The 19,012-nt window shown below is 42.2% G+C and overlaps 1 protein-coding gene across 3 annotated transcripts; it reads left to right on the top strand.

The window, feature by feature from the left end:
- Positions 1–830: 830 nt before the first annotated feature.
- LOC115179978 (ankyrin repeat domain-containing protein 34A) lies at positions 831–18,763 on the top strand. 3 transcript variants are annotated; one of them, XM_029741821.1, is made up of 3 exons: positions 831–1,053; positions 5,555–5,613; positions 15,511–18,763. In XM_029741821.1, the coding sequence occupies exon 3, from the start codon at positions 15,605–15,607 to the stop codon at positions 17,201–17,203; it is 1,599 nt and encodes a 532-aa protein (XP_029597681.1). In that variant the 5' UTR covers positions 831–1,053; positions 5,555–5,613; positions 15,511–15,604; the 3' UTR covers positions 17,204–18,763. The 3 variants fall into 3 exon arrangements, with proteins under 3 accessions (XP_029597681.1, XP_029597663.1, XP_029597672.1); XM_029741803.1 differs by having other exon boundaries at positions 5,555–5,648; XM_029741812.1 differs by lacking the exon at positions 5,555–5,613.
- The last annotated feature ends 249 nt before the right edge of the window (positions 18,764–19,012 follow it).

Below are 19,012 nucleotides of genomic sequence, written 5' to 3'. Positions count from 1 at the left end.
TTCAGTTGAAGCAGAACAGTTAGGCTACTTCTTCAATTGTGTGTATTAGGCTATATGTTCACAACGCTCTCACATTCACCATTGGGTAGGCCTACCTGTTGTATACATCTGACTTTGCATTGAAACAATATCTAATCTATACAGCAGGTGACTAATTATGGGCTACCACCAAGGATATGTGGGCCACTTCCTTCCTCTGCAAATTTGCAATGACTGAATTCTTATGACCTTATTTAAGAACCAGGTACTCATATGGCAACGAGATGGGGCACTGGTGCAGATTAGTCTTAGCTGTGATCACAAGTGGAAATAATAGATGTGCTTACTGCAGAGGTGTAAAACCCCTTACTACAGAGGTGCGAAAAGACATAGAGGACTACATAATCAGTCTATATAAATCTAAATCAAATCACATTTTATTGGTCACATACATACATTTAGCATTGTTATTGCGGGTGTAGCGACATCTATACCAACCAAGCCATTGAGCCTTGTATACATTCTTTATTTTCCCTTGAGGTTACAGGACGGGAATAGTGTCATACGCACAGAACAGACAATATTGGGCCCATACTTACAGCTCAATCAGGTTTAAATATAACCTATCCTTTGTTGATATTTCTTATAACAGGCTGTGTGGAAACTTGTATGCCTATCAAGACACCAAAGACATTGTATAGGCTACTGTTTTAATGAACAACAGTCATATCGTTCCTGCACATGATGTCTATACACAGCAGGTCTCTCTCTCTCTCTCGTGTTTCTTTACCTGTCTGTCAAGCGCAGGGATCATCATAGCGCATCGTCTGCGCGCAACATATCCACCGCGTTCGTATTCACTCCCACCACGCGACCCACTCCCCACCCCCGCTGCGACGCTCCGCGTCTTCTAAACTAGTGGTTGCGGGGGAGATACGGGTGAAGAGGGGGAGGGGGAGAGAGGCTCGACGTTATCACAATATCTGGGGAATATTACAGAGACTGAGGTCTGGCTTTTATATCAGAAAAGAAACATATGCCAAATGGATCTGAATTAAACGCGTTTCATCCATGGTAAGGATTTATGTTTCCTCTTTAAATCGTGTTTGCAGCGCATGGTGATAGAAGGTTACATTTGCATATTGTAGATTACATAAATATTTGTTGCCATTAAATTATTCCTTATGAGTGGTTAATGTAATGGCCAAATGACTTGACAAAGCAATATCGACATGAACTGAGAAGAGTGTTTAGGTAGTCCATGTGAAAAAAATAAAACAAGTTGAATTTGATGAAAGACCAACAATAAAAAAAAAATGCAATTCAACTGAACTTATTCAGATTTTCCAATTCATTGTTTCTTACCATATTTGTGTAAGAGGTAAAAGATGCTCTATAGCCTAAAATCTCGCAGACCAACGAACGCGATTCGTTTGGCAGTTGTAATCAGATTTGTTGAGCCTTGCTATATTCAAAGACTAATCAATAAACTGCTACAAAAAGCAAATAGATTCAGCTGATTCAGATTTGCTGTCACAAATTTTCCCATATTATAAGCAGCACATTTCTTGCCTGAGAGGCAACCCCTGTAACCTAAATCATGAACCAATCTGCATTGTCATGAAATTCTGTCATTTGGCTTATTGCGGTCCTATAAGATCAGATGCAGCCGTATGATGGAATGTGGCAAAAAGAGAAGCAAACAGTCAGTTACATTTTATGTGTGTGAGAAAGGCAATACATGCAGGGATGTAACTTAGGTCGTATTTTATTATCTCTGCTAATGCATAGGCTAGGCTACATTCAGTGTGGAGGAACATGTTTTCTATCAACCGACTGTTGAAACGGCTGTTTCTTTTTACTGGCGCAGTTACTGTTTTTGTCCCAATAACCTGGAATAGTATAACTTCCCTGCTAGTTTAATATTAGAAGTAGTACGTCAGAAAACCAATTGACGTAGTGATTGGTCACCGAAACAGGTTTTGAATTAGATTTTCTTGGAGCCGATATGATAACACTGATGCGTCTCGGTTTCATTCAATATTACCAACACCATCACGAACTTGAATTGAAAGCATGAATTCCTTTACATTGCTTTTCTCAGTTCTCGGAAGGTTGGCGTCCGGCAGAACGACCAAATCAGCACCGTGGATAGCGACCGTAGTTTGGAATGGATTTAAGTTTCTTGCAACATTTCTTGCAACATTTCACATAATAGTTTCGCTGAATCTTTTGCTATTAGGCCTGCATGATATTGTAGAATTGTATACATATATACACTTGATTAAGTTTCTTTGAAACAATAATATGAAACGTTTGGGAACGATGTTTGCTTGTATTACGAATTTACATTATATGCAGAAACTTCCCTTGTAATTCATGTTCCCGAGAATAATCATTATACTTCTGCATTATATGTATATCTTTAAATGTATTTCACATAGAGATATTGATTAATAGCATATGTACTGTAGCAATTAGATGTATAGCTACTGAACTATGGGTTTTGTAAATGTTACAGAGAGCACCGCAGTTTCTACTCAGAAAAAAACAGGTTCACTAAGGGTCAAGGGCATAAGACAACTATGACACGTGGATGGCTTCTCACAGGCATCCTATGGAGGAAAGGTTAGGTGTAGGTCACATCCACCCCCACAGACCTGGAATTATGAATAATCTGTCTAGAGGGCCAATGGAGGGCACTGTCAGTGCTGTGTGCCATCACATCCATCTTTCCAACAGGAAGTGTGGCACACTCTGACATGCACAGCTCACCCGAGGTGGAATACCAGGATGGCAGATCAGGGGGTACAACAGGGCCAATTATAGTAATGGGTGTTGGGGTGATGTCAGTTCTTGACACGGTGCAGCTGCACACCAGGGGACAGACATGTCATAGAAGGAATATTCTATTCCACTCTAGAGGACAGATGGAAATGCATGACTTTAGCTGATAATGAGTCAGTGAGCTGATAGTGAAGGAAAGAGAGAGAGAGAGAGAGAAAGAGAGAGAGAGCGAAAGAGAGCAAGAGAGAAAGAGAAAGAGAAAGGGAGGGAAAGAGAGTGTGTGAGAAAGAGGTCTGATGATGAACGATAAGCTCTTTGGGATGGGGGTGGGGGGATTTTAATAATGTTGCCCGCCTACACGTACAAATACACACACACACACACACACACACACACACACACACACACACACACACACACACACACACACACACACACACACACACACACACACACACACACACACACACACACACACACACACACAAAGATTGATGTACATGTACTCACACAAGCTTTTACACACTAACTAAGACACTCATACAGTGCATTTGGAAAGTATTCAGACCCCAAGACCTTTTCCACATTTTGTTACGTTACAGCCTTATTCTACAATGGATGAAAAAAAAACGTCCTCAGCAATCTACACACAATGCCCTATAATGACAAAGCGAAAACAAGTTGTTAGAAATTTTGAAATACCTTATTTACATAAGTATTCAGACCCTTTGCTATGAGACTCAAAGTTGAGCTTAGGTGCATCTTGTTTCCATTGATCATCCTTGAGATGTTTCTACAACTTGATTGGAGTCCACCTGTGTTAAATTCAATTGATTGGACATGATTTGGAAAGGAAAACACCTGTCTATATAAGGTCCCACAGTTGATAGTGCATGTCAGAGAAGAAACCAAGCCATGAGGTCGAAAGAATTGCGCAGAAAGCTCCGAGACAGGATTGTGTTGAGGCGCAGATCTGGGGAAGGGTACGAAAACATTCTGCAGCACTGAAGGTCCCCAAGAACACAGTGGCCATCATTCTTAAATGGAAGAAGTTTGGAACCACCAAGACTCTTCCTAGAGCTGGCCGCCCGGCCAAACTGAGCAATCGGAGGAGAAGGGCCTTGGTCAGGGAGGTGACCAAGATTCCGATGGTCACTCTGACAGAGCTCTAGAGTTCCTCTGTGGAGATGGGAAAACCTTCCAGAAGGACAACCATCTCTGCAGCACTCCACCAATCAGGCCTTTATGGTAGAGTGGCCAGATGGAAGCCACTCTTCAGTAAAAGGCACATGACAGCCTGCGTGGAGTTTGCCAAAAGGCACCTAAAGACTGTCAGACCATGAGAAACAAAATTTCTGGTCTAATGAAACCAAGATTGAGCTATTTGGCCTGAATGCCAAGCATAACGTCTGGAGGAAACCTAGCAGCATCCCTACGGTGAAGCATGGTGGTGGCAGCATCATGCTGTGGAGATGTTTTTCAGTGGCAGGGACTGTGAGACTAGTCAGGATCGAGGGAAAGATGAATGGAGCAAAGTACAGAGAGAGATCCTTGATGAAAACCTGCTCCAGAGAGCTCAGGACCTCAGACTGGGGCGAAGGTTCACCTTACAACAGGACAAATACCCTAAGCACACATCCAAGACAACGCAGTAGTGGCTTTGGGACAATTCTTTGAATGTCCTTGAGTGGCCCAGCCAGAGCCTGGACTTCAACCCAATCAAACATCTCTGGAGAGACCTGGAAATAGTTGTGCAGTGACACTCCCCATTCAACCTAACAGAGCTTGAGAGAATCTGCAGTGAAGAATAGAAAAAACTCCCCAAATACAGGTATGCCAAGCTTGTAGCATCATACCCAAGAAGAATCAAGGCTGTATTCACTGCCAAAGGTGATTCAACAAAGTACTGTGTAAAGGGTCTGAATACTTATGTAAATGTGATATTTAATGTTTTATAAATTGGCAAACATAAAAAAAAGGTTTTTGCTTTATCATTATGGGGTTTTGTGTGTAGATTAATGAGGGAAAAAAACAATTTAATCAATTTTAGAATAAGGCTGTAACATAACAAAATGTGGAAAAAGTCAAGTGATCTGAATACTTTCCAAAGGCAGTCAGATGCACACTCTGTTTTAGAAACCCAGACAGATCCAGCCTTGAGAGGTTACCTTTTTTCCAGAGTCACACAGATAATGTGTGTAAACCAAACAACAGAGATGCTATAAACGGAAAGTCAGAGAGGAAGAGCAATAATGAAGAGACCTGTCGAGAGATGGGGAAAGAAATTGGTATGGAAAAGCACAGACTCTGATATATTAGGGACTAAAGACTTGTCCTTGGACACAAAGGATAGCAATCTACTCAACAGACTGAGTAGCCTGAAATATGTTTTAAGAGGGATATCAATAAACAGTTACTGCAGACCTATTGTTGGTACTCAATACAACAACAGTATGAAATAAAAAATAAATCAACTGCTTATCAATTACCTTTTGCTGTTGTGCTATGCATGAAATATGTTGTTTTTGCCAATAGATGATCAAGATTTAACGCGCAAACAATATGAGGTTTTAGTGGATTAGTGGATGCGCTATCTACCTAGATTAAGTCATTACGTCAGTTGAAACTGCAGTGATAGATAGCAGCTAGGATGATAAATGTCATTCTATAGCTGAAACTACCCAGCCAGAAATAGCTTCTACTGCCTCCCTTATCAGAGTGGGAGTCTGGTTGGAAAATTGTGGGTGGATCGATGTCAACCCCTCTGTCGCTCCTGTCCTTTCCACAGCCCAGAGCAAGGGGTCAAACTGGGACGCTCAGAGGCGGCGACAATCATGACACCACTGTGTGAGTTGGCGTGTGTGTGTTTGCAGCTGCAGCAGGTACTACCTGAATAATTTTTTCACAACCAGATCTCTATATTTTATGTAAATGGAATGTTATGGAAGGGTCCATACAATTTCTTTTGTGATTTCACATGCTTTAGAGGAATTTACCCCAAACTGCAAATCACTTCCTCATCCTCGTGTATTTTGGGAGCCCTGAAAAAATGATCAAAACACCCAAATACATCATTTTAGAAACAGCAAAGCTCTCAGTATAGTAATGCAAGTCTTTAGATGTTGTACACCTGAAGTTGTGTCATTCCGAAATGTATCCGCAATGTTATATTCCGTTTTTCGCGACTCAAGCCTTCTCAAGCAATTACATTTTCCGTGTAGCCTGCTGCTACAGGTAACTTCCAAAAAAAGGAAATACTGTACTACTGTACTAACATATAGTGTCTTTATTTTTGGGCGACCACCCCATGCTTTCAATATAAATTGTGTCCCTCATTTACTCAAGTGTTTACTTTATTTAGGCAGTTAGGCCAAATTGACTTTGGAGGAATCGCTCGAGTCGCAACAAAATGGAATATAGCCTAACGTTGCGGATAAAATTCGAAATGACACAATTTCATGTGTATGACATCTAAAGACCTGCATCACTAGGATGAGGAAGTGATTTGCTGTTTGGGGTAAATGACTCTAAAACATGAAATCAAGAAAAAATTGTCTGGATCCTTCTGCAATATATCATTTACACCATTTATTTTGTTGATTTGGTTGTAAAAAATGAAAACTTCTCATTTGACATGCCTAGATAAACACAGTATGATAGGGAAGAAAACATTTGGTGTGAATCATTGAGAGATCTCAGGGAAGAAATCTGTGTCGGGGATTCGTATGCTGCAACTATATTGGATTAGCAGCTCCATGAAGGCCGCTGAGCATCGTTATCTGACTGGAGCAGTGTTGCCAACTCCTCAGTAAGGAAAGTAGCTATTGGCTGTCCTAAAAGTTGCTAAATGACGTCATCACCTAATTTGCATAATTGGCCATGTGCATGTAATTGTGATGGACGCTGTAGGAGAGAGGAATAATGTCGTGAGAGAGACAAAAAGTGAGTAAAAAACACCCTAAATATGTTTAGAACTACAAATGAACTTTCTTCTGTCGATTCTTGTTTTTTTTTTATTTCACTTTTCCAACCCACCTCCTTTATCCGGGCTTGGGTCCTGCAAAAGTGACCCAAAAGAGACACTCTGGCGAAGTTACTTCGTTTTTTATTTGATTATTTATTTATTTATTTTATTTATTTTTTAGTTTAGTTTTCTTCATTTGGTTTGGTTTTTAACCTTAGGGTCCACTTAGGAGCCTACAACAAGTCACAGTAAAACATTTTTAACCATAACATATATATACTGCTCAAAAAAATAAAGGGAACACTTAAACAACACAATGTAACTCCAAGTCAATCACACTTCTGTGAAATCAAACTGTCCACTTAGGAAGCAACACTGATTGTCAATCAATTTCACATACTGTTGTGCAAATGGAATAGACAACAGGTGGAAATTATAGACAATTAGCAAGACACCCCCAATAAAGGAGTGGTTCTGCAGGTGGTAACCACAGACCACTTCTCAGTTCCTATGCTTCCTGGCTGATGTTTTGGTCACTTTTGAATGCTGGCGGTGCTTTCACTCTAGTGGTAGCATGAGACGGAGTCTACAACCCACACAAGTGGCTCAGGTAGTGCAGCTCATCCAGGATGGCACATCAATGCGAGTTGTGGCAAGAAGGTTTGCTGTGTCTGTTAGCGTAGTGTCCAGAGCATGGAGGCGCTACCAGGAGACAGGCCAGTACATCAGGAGACGTGGAGGAGGCCGTAGGAGGGCAACAACCCAGCAGCAGGACCGCTACCTCCGCCTTTGTGCAAGGAGGAGCAGGAGGAGCACTGCCAGAGCCCTGCAAAATGACCTCCAGCAGGCCACAAATGTGCATGTGTCTGCTCAAACGGTCAGAAACAGACTCCATGAGGGTGGTATGAGGGCCCGACGTCCACAGGTGGGGGTTGTGCTTACAGCCCAACACCGTGCAGGACGTTTGGCATTTGCCAGAGAACACCAAGATTGGCAAATTCGCCACTGGCGCCCTGTGCTCTTCACAGATGAAAGCAGGTTCACACTGAGCACATGTGACAGACGTGACAGTCTGGAGACGCCGTGGAGAACGTTCTGCTGCCTGCAACATCCTCCAGCATGACCAGTTTGGCGGTGGGTCAGTCATAGTGTGGGGTGGCATGTCTTTGGGGGGCCACACAGCCCTCCATGTACTCGCCAGAGGTAGCCTGACTGCCATTAGGTACCGAGATGAGATCCTCAGACCCCTTGTGAGACCATATGCTGGTGCGGTTGGCCCTGGGTTCCTCCTAATGCAAGACAATGCTAGACCTCATGTGGCTGGAGTGTGTCAGCAGTTCCTGCAAGAGGAAGGCATTGATGCTATGGACTGGCCCGCCCGTTCCCCAGACCTGAATCCAATTGAGCACATCTGGGACATCATGTCTCGCTCCATCCACCAACGCCACGTTGCACCACAGACTGTCCAGGAGTTGGTGGATGCTTTAGTCCAGGTCTGGGAGGAGATCCCTCAGGAGACCATCCGCCACCTCATCAGGAGCATGCCCAGGCGTTGTAGGGAGGTCATACAGGCACGTGGAGGCCACAAACACTACTGAGCCTCATTTTGACTTGTTTTAAGGACATTACATCAAAGTTGGATCAGCCTGTAGTGTGGTTTTCCACTTTAATTTTGAGTGTGACTCCAAATCCAGACCTCCATGGGTTGATAAATTGGATTTCCATTGATTCTTTTTGTGTGATTTTGTTGTCAGCACATTCAACTATGTAAAGAAAAAAGTATTTAATAAGATTATTTCATTCATTCAGATCTAGGATGTGTTATTTTAGTGTTCCCTTTATTTTTTTGAGCAGTGTATATATATATATTTTTGTTTACAATCTACATTAACAATCTAAATGGACCAAAAAGAGACAATAGAAAAAACTGTCAATGGCAATGTGAGAAAATTATGGTAACTAGTCTGGCCCTAATTCAGGTTAATAGTTTTTTTTATGTAAGCCAGGGTGGGATCAGCCAGCGGCTTCCCACATGCGCGATTCATTTGCAGTCTGGACGCGGAAGGGTGAACATCTCCTGCTCTGACTGCAGCTGGGAGGGACTGCTGCGAGAGGACTGAGCCGCCTGTGAGTGCTTTGGGACGGGGTGGGGCCCACGGCAGCACCCACTGCTCGTTGAGAAGAGTAAGAACGATACGTGCTGTCACGTCAGTCTCCAAAAGTCTCCAATAACACCAGAAAAAGTCGCTAGTTTTGTCGCTAGTCGCTTTTTAAAAAAACGTGTCGCTAGAGGTGTCTGAATACTCGCTAAATATAGCGACAAAGTCGCTAAGTTGGCAACACTGGACTGGAGCACTCACACTGCGCCTGTTTTCCTGGTCCATCTTGGCAGAAATGACTAGTGCCTCTGAGCTGGAGTTCATAGATCTTAGACAAGACAGCTCTCTCTCCCTCGTCTGCTGTGGGAAAAACTCTGCTCAGACCCACACAATACACCTGGGCCCAGTTTACCAACAGCGATGGAATTTAGTTTTACGAGTGTTTTAATGATGCAGCCGAATATGTAACATGCGTTTCCCAAAACACCACGCAGTGTGTGTCGTTGGAGCATGTGTCGACACTGATAGGATCGAAAGAAAGTGAGCTCTGCTCTCGGGTCAGCTTTTCCTATTAAAATCTCACCTTAATAACAGTATAATTATTTCACAATAATGACGACGGATCATCAACAGTACCTCTACGATTGTATCCTTGAGTTGTCAAGAGTATCCCAGATGTAAATGGAAAAGGCCATGTCTGCTCTGCCTCATCTCCTGTTGTAGTGAATCCATACTGTCAAGAACCAGGAGATACATACTGTCTGCCTCTTTTCTTCAGCACTAAAAGAGATGTTTATGGTCACACATTACTTCTTCAGAGGTGCTTGACAGATAAATTCACTGGAGAAATACTGAGTAGAGCCGCAGGTTGCATTCAGATGTAGGATCTTAATTTGCCAAGGCAGCAGGTACTCTTCCGGGAGTCCAATCACAATTACATAACACAACACATTATTACACACAACTCTACCATAACATATCTACAATACGACCGCAAGGCATTACAGAGGGTAGTGCGAACGTACATCACTGGGGGCAAGCATCCTGCCATCCAGGACCTCTATACCAGGCGGTGTCAGAGGAAGGCCCTAAAAATTGTCAAAGACTACAGCCACCCCAGTCATAAACTGTTCTCTCTGCTACCGCACGGCAAGCGGTACCGGAGTGACAAGTCTAGGTCCAAAAGGCTTCTTATAACAGCTTCTACCCCCAAGCCATAAGACTCCTGAACAGCTAATCAAATGGCTACCCAGACTATTTGCATTGTCCACCCCCCCAACCCCTCTTTTACGGTGCTGCTACTGTCTGTTTATTATCTATCCATAGTCACTTTAAATCTATCTACATGTACATATTACCTCAATTACCTCGACTAACCTGTTCCCCCTGCACATTGACTCTGTACCGGTACCCCCTGCATATAGCCTCGTTACTGTTATTTTACTGCTGCTCTTTAATTATTTGTTATTGAAATTTTTTACTTATCTATTTTTTACTTGACACTTATTTTTTCTTAAAACTGCATTGTTGGTTAAAGGCTTGTAAGTAAGCATTTCACTGTAAGGTCTACACATGTTGTATTCGGCGCATGTGACAGATAACATTTGATTTGATTTAATAATACACCAAAATAACAATATTAAAATGTATGTGTGTGTAGAGTGCGTGTGTTAGCACATGTTTGTGAATGATGTGTGTGTGCCTGCACAGTCCACACTGTTCCATAAAGTGTAGTTTTATCAGTTTTCTAAATCAGATTTTACGACTTGACTGAGTTACATGATGTGGAATAGAGTTCCATGTAGTAATGGCTCTATGTAGTACTGTGCATTTCCCGTAGTCTGTTCTGGACTTGGGGACAGTGAAGAGACCTCTGGTGGCATGTCTTGTGAGGTACCTCTGGTGGCATGTCTTGTGAGGTACCTCTAAGGGCCAGCCGTGCTGCTCTGTTCTGGGCCAATTGTAATTTGCCTATGTCTCTCTTTGTGGCACTTGACCATATGACTGGCCAGTGGTCCAGGTGCGACAAAACAAGGGCCTATAGTAGTTATTTTGTTGATAGCGATGTCAAGAAAGCATAGCAGTGCTTTATTATGGACAGACCTCTCCCCATCTTAGCTACCGTTGCATCAATATGTTTTGACCATGACAGTTTACAATCCATGGTCACACCAAGCAGTTTAGTCTCCTTAACTTGCTCAATATCCACATTATTCATTACAAGATTTAGTTGAGGTTTAGGATTTAGTGAATGATTTGTCCTAAATACAATGCTTTTAGTTTTTGAAATATTTAGGACCAGCTTATTTCTTGACACCCATTCTGAAACTGACTGCAGCTCTTTGTTAAGTGTTGCAGTGATTTCACTTGCTGTGGTAGCTGACACACAGGCTTTACTTAGTGCCAGTGGCAGGTCATTGGTAAAGATTTAAAAAAGTATGTGCCTAGACAGCTGCCCTGGGGAATGCCTGACTCTACCTGGATTATGTTGGAGATGCTTCCATTAAAGAACACCCTATGTGTTCTGTTAGACAGGTAAGTCTCGATCCACAATATAGCAGGGGATGTAAAGCCATAACATATACGTTTTTCCAGCAGCAGATTCTTATTAACAATTTCTCTCAGCCAATCATCAGTCATTTGTGTAAGTGCCGTCTGTACATGTTGAATGCCCTTCCCTGTAAGCATGCTTCAAGTCTGTTGTTGTTGTTTTTTTCTGGTAAATAGCATTGTATCTGGTCAAACACATTTTTTTCTTAAAGTTTACTACGGGTTGTTAACAGGCTTACTCTGGTCGGCAGTTTGAGCCAGTAAAAGGTGCTTTGCTAATCTTGGGTAGCGAAATTACTTTTGCTTCCCTCCAGGCCTGAGGGCACAAATTTTCCTGTAGGCTTAGATTGAATAGATGGCAGATAGGAGTGGCAATATAGTCACTATCATCCTAAGTAATTTTCCATCCAAGTTTTCAGACCCAGGGTGCTTGCCATTGTTGATAGAAAACAACATTTATTTCACCTCTTCCACACTTACTTTACAGAATTCAAAATGATAATACTTGCCTTTCATAATTTGGTCAGTTATGCATGGAGGTGTAGGTTCATAATTTGTTGTTGTTATGTCATTTCTGAATTTTCAATGAAAAAATCTTTCAAGTAGTTAGCAATATCAATGGGTTTTTTGATGAATGAGCCATCTGATTCAATGAATGATGAAGCTGAGTTTGCCTTTTTGCCCAACATTTTATTTAAGGTGCTTTTTGGTATCATTCTTTATATAATTTATTTTTGTTTCATAGTAATTTCTTCTTCTTTTTGTTAAGTTCGGTCACGTGGTTTCCCAATTTACAGTACGTTTGCCACTCGGCTGTGCAGCCAGACATTTTGCCATTCCTTTTGCCTCATCCCCCTCAACCACAATTCCTCATCAATTCACAGGTATTTAACAGTTTTTACAATAATTTTCTTAATGAGTGCTTGCTTATTAGTAACTGGAATAAGCAATTTCGTAAATTATTTATGTGCTGAATCAGAATGTTCCTCATAACACACATCAGACCAACAAATATATTTCACATTTTCAACATAGGAATCATTGCAAAACCTCTTCTTGAGTGGACAGCTTGACGAAAGCCACTCAATATTTAGGTTACTCAGAAAATATGCAAACTTGAGTTTTAAAAAGGCTTCTAACGTTTGTAATTTCCACTTTGAAATTTCAAACGTGATTTGCCTTAACGAAAAATGTATCAACCCCCACAAAAATGTCCATTAATTATAATCTGCATAATAATTAACATTTCCTATTGCTGCAGGATTATTTTACTGCGGTAGCAAACTGGCTCAAATTAAGATCCTACATCTGTATGTATACAGTAGTATCAAATCAAATCACATCTAACTTGTCACATGCTTTGTAAACAACAGGGGTGGACTAACAGTAAAATGCTTACTTCCCAACAAAGCAGAGAGAAAGAAAATAGCTAAATACTAGAAAAGTAAAACATGTAATATTAAAGTAATAATATATACACAATGAGTAATAATAACTTGGCTGTACAAGGACTACCAGTACCAGTTGATGTGCAGGGGTACGAGGTAAGAGGTAGATATATACATAATGAGTAATAATAACTTGGCTGTACAAGGACTACCAGTACCAGTTGATGTGCAGGGGTACGAGGTAAGAGGTAGATATATACATAATGAGTAATAATAACTTGGCTGTACAAGGACTACCAGTACCAGTTGATGTGCAGGGGTACGAGGTAAGAGGTAGATATATACATAAGGAGTAATAATAACTTGGCTGTACAAGGACTACCAGTACCAGTTAATGTGCAGGGGTACGCACACGCACACACACACGCACACACACACACACACACACACACACACACACACACACACACACACACACACACACACACACACACACACACACACAGAGAGCTGTACGTGGCAGCCTCGTAGCCACATTCTCAGGATAGAGAGCCTCTCCCTCAGCCCGTCTCAACTCAGCACCTGTCAACTGCTTCCCACTCCACCCACGGAGTCCCCTGGCAGCGAGCCAGTAATGACAAAGTAACAACTGTTATTAAACTGCCATTGATTCCCAACAGAATTATTTATGCAAATAGGCCATAATAAAAAGGGGTGGATGGATTAAATGTAATTGAGTGTATTGATCACAGTCTAAATGAAAGAAAGACCGAGCCCTAGCCATTGTAAGGACTTACTCCGACTCACTCAAATTAAGCTGTGTTTGTAAATGCAGCACTGTTAAAATGAAGTGCTTTGTAACACCAAAACTAGTGGCAACTGAGCTGCCACCAACTTGAAAGACACAAAACCTTAACTTTGCAGGAGTATTGAAACACATCATCCTGAGATGTTTTGAAACATAACATGGTGTGTTGAAACACCACTTAATCAAGTGTTGTGCAACACCTTGCCAGGGACTGGGAGCCCTAACAGAAAAGATTGAAAACACTATTTTGTTGTTTCGAGTCCTGTTTAGTGCAGAATTAGATACCTTCTCTTTTGGTGCCGTTTCCGCTCTCTAAAACAATGTGTCAAACACATTCTGTGTAGTAAAACACTTACATTGGGTTTACATTCAAACACCCTTTCAAACACCTGATCTCAGCTTAGGTGCATTACTTTTCATGGTTTCATTACACAATCATGGTGTTTTGAGACATTCTATTTTTACAGTGTGTATTATAATATGCATGCTTAGGGATGGTTAGTTAGAAATCTCAATATGTGTTTCAACACAGCCAAAGAAAGACTCTGGCTTATAATATTGTTGTAACAGAAGTCACGAGTCTCTCAACCTATTTCATGTGAGGTTGTTGGATATATTGCTACACTCAGGGAGAATGAAGAACAGAAATAGACAAATAATATCTTCCCTCTTCATTCTGGCTCCCCAACTCCCTTCCCCACAACCACCACTAACTACTTCTCTACTATACCCAGATGATTACACTCTGTGTTTCGGTTTGTATAGCCACTGTCTGTCCCCATGCTCGTTGTTCACCTGGGTTATGAAATACAATTGTTTATTAACATGAACAGGGCACGTTGAATCACCTTAGCATAGAACTAAATATCCCAGTTGACATATGGGGGAAGCTCATTCATAGCTAGACAGCTGTTTATTTCTCTCTGCACAAGATGCATCTCCTTCTCTCCATCCAAATAGATCACTAGATCCCATAGGGTGGGTCGGGACCCACTGGTGAGCCACAGGCAGCCAGTCCCTCCTCCTCTTGGGTCACGGTGAAAGCTGTGGCTGGATTTCTTTGTTGTTGTCTATTTGGTGGATAATAATCAATTGTTTGAGATCATTCAAATAGATTACTTAGAGGAAGGTTTGGTAGAATTAATATTCCATGAACATCATTATGTTGATTTTCAGTCACAGAAAAAAATATAATAATAATTAAATCAGTATTAGTAGTCATTTAAAAGTTTAGACAAATCAATTTACCTTATCACATCCTGTTGGATATCAGCAAAAACATTTTTGAGTCATTGCCTCATCTTTCTGTATCTCACACTTGCAGATTTTGAGATAATCTCACTTTCAAGCACCAAATTATTAATTATTCACTATGTTTAACATATTACCATATTACTGCAGCAGGAAGTTGCTCTTTTGCTGATGGGAAAGCAAAAAAGTCCAAGTCATGCATAGTTAATTCTCTGCAAAGTCAAACTTTATTCAACTCTGCATAGTTATAATTTAGGAATACTAGGAAAGTTAGTAAAATAATCCAATCTTAGCATAGTGCGGTCAAGGACCAGTACCATGCATTCACCAATCATGGCAGAGATCTTGTCAATCTTGAAGGAGAAAAAACGCTTTCCCTTTGAAAAAGACTGTCTAAAATGTTTTTGTTACACCAGATGGGTGCTGCATCTTTTTGTCATTTCACCTCATGAGATGGCTATCCAGACACTCCCTGTCTTGCTCTTACAGACACACTTCATATCAAAGGCTTCAATTGCAGTCTGAGATTGCATTGGTAATGCAGTATAACTGTTGTACCGCTGCATACTAGACATTCGATAGATGCGTAGACCAACCAAACTAACCATCTTAACTACCTTTTAGCACTGCCTGTCTGTACTGTACGTTTAGAATTCTATGACATCACTTTCTTTTTCATCACAGGTTCACCAGCTTCCTCTTTAAGATGGCCAGTCAGCGCTAAGCTAACTAGCTGGGTGTACCAGATTTGACTGGAGGAAGAGGTGCCAGAGGCACCATGGGAGATGGAGGAGCCCTCCATACGGAGGGGAACGCCCTCCTCAAAGCCGTCTTCCAGGGCAAGCTGCGACTGACCCGGCTCCTCCTGGAAGGGGGTGCCTACATCAATGAAGGCAACGAGCGGGGCGAGACCCCCATCTCTGCTGCCTGCCTGGCTGGCTACGAGGACCCCCAGAGCCGCCAGAGGATGGTGCGCTACCTCCTGGAGAAAGGAGCCGATCCCAACATCCCAGACAAGTCTGGGCGGACCGCCCTGATGCATGCCTGTCTCGAGCAGGCGGGCAAAGAGGTGGTGTCCCTGCTCCTAGAGAATGGAGCTGACCCCAGCCTCAAGGACTACACAGGCTCCTCCGCCCTGGTCCATGCCATCAACAGAGGTGACCGAGACACCCTCCAGGTCCTGCTGGATGCCTGCAAGGCCAAGGGCAAGGAGGTGATCATCATCACCACCGACACGTCACCCTCGGGCACCAAGAAGACCAAGCAGTACCTCAACTCCCCCCCATCACCAGGGGTGGTGGACAAGCTCTCGCCCGTGGCCTGCATGTCGCCCTCAGAGGTGGCAATCCGGACCTCCAATTCCCCAGCAGCAGAGAAGGTTGAGGAGGAGGACAGTATCTTCAGCTTTGCGCTGACATCAGCCTTACCCCTACCCTCCACTAGAACCCTAGGGGAGAAAAGGCCGCCTCCCCGCAAACTCCTGAAGAGGCTCAACTCTGAGCCTTGGGGGCTGGTAGCACCCTCAGTGCTCAGCAGGGTCCCACAGGAGGGGGTTGATGGTGGACTGGAGGAGGAAGGTGGGGGTAGGATCATCACTGAGATGAATGGTCTGTCAATCTCGGGTCCTGGCAGGCCTCTCCTGTCTCGTCGGCACAGCATCGAAACACATGACCCCTGCTCGCCCAAACTCATTGACCGATCCTGCTCAGAGGACTGCGCAGCCCTTTGTAGCTCCTCCTGGGCCGACAAGGTCCAACAGCACCAGATCCTGTACCGCAGGAACACCGCGCCAGAGTCTCAGGAAAATACAGGCGGACCAGGGGTGGTGGCTTCACACACCCTGGCTCACCCCAAACTTACACGTATGGAGCACTATGAGTCAGACACACACCTGTGTCCTGAGTCCATCCCTGGATCTCCAGACTCGGGGCGTATGTCGGTGGAGCGGAGGAAGTACAATGCCTCGCCCCTCTCTCTGCTCACCACCTCCTCCCGGGAGTCCCTTGAGAGCATCCCCAATTCTGTCTCCCCCATCACCATGCGCAGACGGCCCCCCGGCCTCCTGGAGCGCAGAGGCTCAGGCACCCTCCTCTTGGACCACATCTCCCACACCCGCCCCGGGTTCTTGCCCCCACTCAATGTCAACCCCCACCGGCCCATCCCAGATATCCGGGCCAATGGCAAGCCCACTTCCCCTGTCCACTCTGGTCCCAAGATCCTGGTTCCAGTTGCCCCTGCCTCACCCAAGAGAGGCCCAGACTTCAAGATGAAGAAGAAACTGATGAGGAGGCACTCCATGCAGACGGAACAGATGAAGCAGCTCTCCACCTTCCAGGAGATCCTGACAGAGAAGGTCATTGAGTCCAATGGGGACTGAGACTTAAAAGGACATATGAGGGCAAGTTGGGGTACAGTGGTGGATCACATCTATCTAATTAGTCCATCATTATCCTCAACCAGTGCTTAAACCAGGACTACTAACGTGAATTTGGCTCATTCAGAGTGAGACCTCAGTCCCATCCTTGTTCTGTGTCGAGTGCAGATGGTTCTTTTTATTTTTAGGTGACCTATTTTAATTTGTTGTGTTTCCTTTCTGTGCTGTCACAGAAAGCTGGTTGATTGAGTAATACGGTTTACAGCAGATGCTCTTTTTATTTCTCCTCAAATGATTTATTAATATACCATTTACACACTGCAAAATGTGCACCAATGTCATGACTATTGTTAAGTGTGCTGAATAAATTTTTGTCCCCTCTGAAATCAGTTACCCTATCTATCTATGACACTTTAAGTCGAAAGAAGAAATCAACAGTAGAGATGCTAGCAACAGCTTACCTTGAATTGTCATTCTGAATGCCCTGTCTTCCCGATTTTCAATTATTGCGTTAGCTGCTTTAAAACGTCAAACTTCAACCCTAAAATGCTCTCATGTTGATGGGTTTGTTTGGGGGAGAATGATGCTGCATTCCATGAAATAGCTTTCAAGACATATTTCCTGAAGATTTCACTGTCATTGTATTGTTGCTGTTATCTACTTTCACTGTATTTATTTGCCTTTACCTTTTAATCACTTGAGATTTTGTGTTTTCGAGAGCTATTTGGCTATATGGTCTAACCACACGCCTGACTTACCCTAACAACTATCAACATGTGGTACCCTTTATGAGTATCACACTGTAATAATGTTATTATCAATTGATTTAAAAAAAAAAGTCAATTGAAGTGCAATTAATTTCATACAAAATTCCAAAGAAATCCCATGAATGCATGTTTGTTTACATTAGAGTGTGTGAATACTGTAAGATGGCTTTTAGAAGAATTAACCTAAAATAATTGCACATTGGTGCTATGCCTTTCCATATGGAAAGAGCTCCTAGCACATATTAACTGTAAATAATGTAAAGATAAGACAAACCTAATTTGCTTATGGAATATGTCCATGTGCAATATGCTGTACTGTAATGTCAATGGATTTCCTTCATCTATGGTGGATGTGAAGTTGTCTTTACAAATTGTACATTGAAAGCAATCTGAAGCACTTCTTAACATTTACTGTACACAGATTTGCCGAAAGGGAGACTTTTACGCTCACAGAACTAACATTTACAGTTACTTACACATTTAGATTGTCACTTATAAATAATTCCCATTTGTATATTGTGAGATTTAAGAGAAAAAAAGTTAGAAAATGTTTACCAAGCTTACAATGTGACCGCTTGTCCTGCTTCCATTTGAAATATTTCTGTCTTTAATGAAATAATGTTTATGTGCTACAAGGTTTAATATTGACCTCCTGTTGATTGAACTGTATGTAGGTTACTTGAAGTTTAAGAGAAATACAAACAAAAAATACATATTTTTGTATGCCTGTTAGGAAATAGCAAAGTCAATTCTAATATGTAATCTATTTTCACGTTTGAACTTGATTGTAATTTGATTGTGGAATAAATATTTGTTAAATATTCGTAAGTGAATTATAACAATCTTTAGTTGTCATGTGTCTTTAATATGAGATTTGTCATGTCAATTTGATATAAGAAATGTATTCATAAAATTGATAATACTGTACTTTCAGTACAAGAATCAACTAATCTCCATTAATTTGCATATTTGTTCCAAAAAAATTATATGCTTAATTTTCTGTGATGGCAAGAACCACAGGGTGCAAAATATTTTCCATACTAGT

Source organism: Salmo trutta, chromosome 3 (genome assembly GCF_901001165.1).
Source record: "Salmo trutta chromosome 3, fSalTru1.1, whole genome shotgun sequence".
Taxonomy (NCBI): domain Eukaryota; kingdom Metazoa; phylum Chordata; class Actinopteri; order Salmoniformes; family Salmonidae; genus Salmo; species Salmo trutta.
The sequence above is the reverse complement of the archived record's forward strand: the minus strand, read 5'-3'. Positions and strand labels throughout refer to the sequence as shown.

Excerpts from the sequence above, each read along its gene's own strand:
- LOC115179978 (XM_029741812.1), top strand. The coding sequence starts at position 15,605 with ATGGGAGATGGAGGAGCCCTCCATACGGAGGGGAACGCCCTCCTCAAA.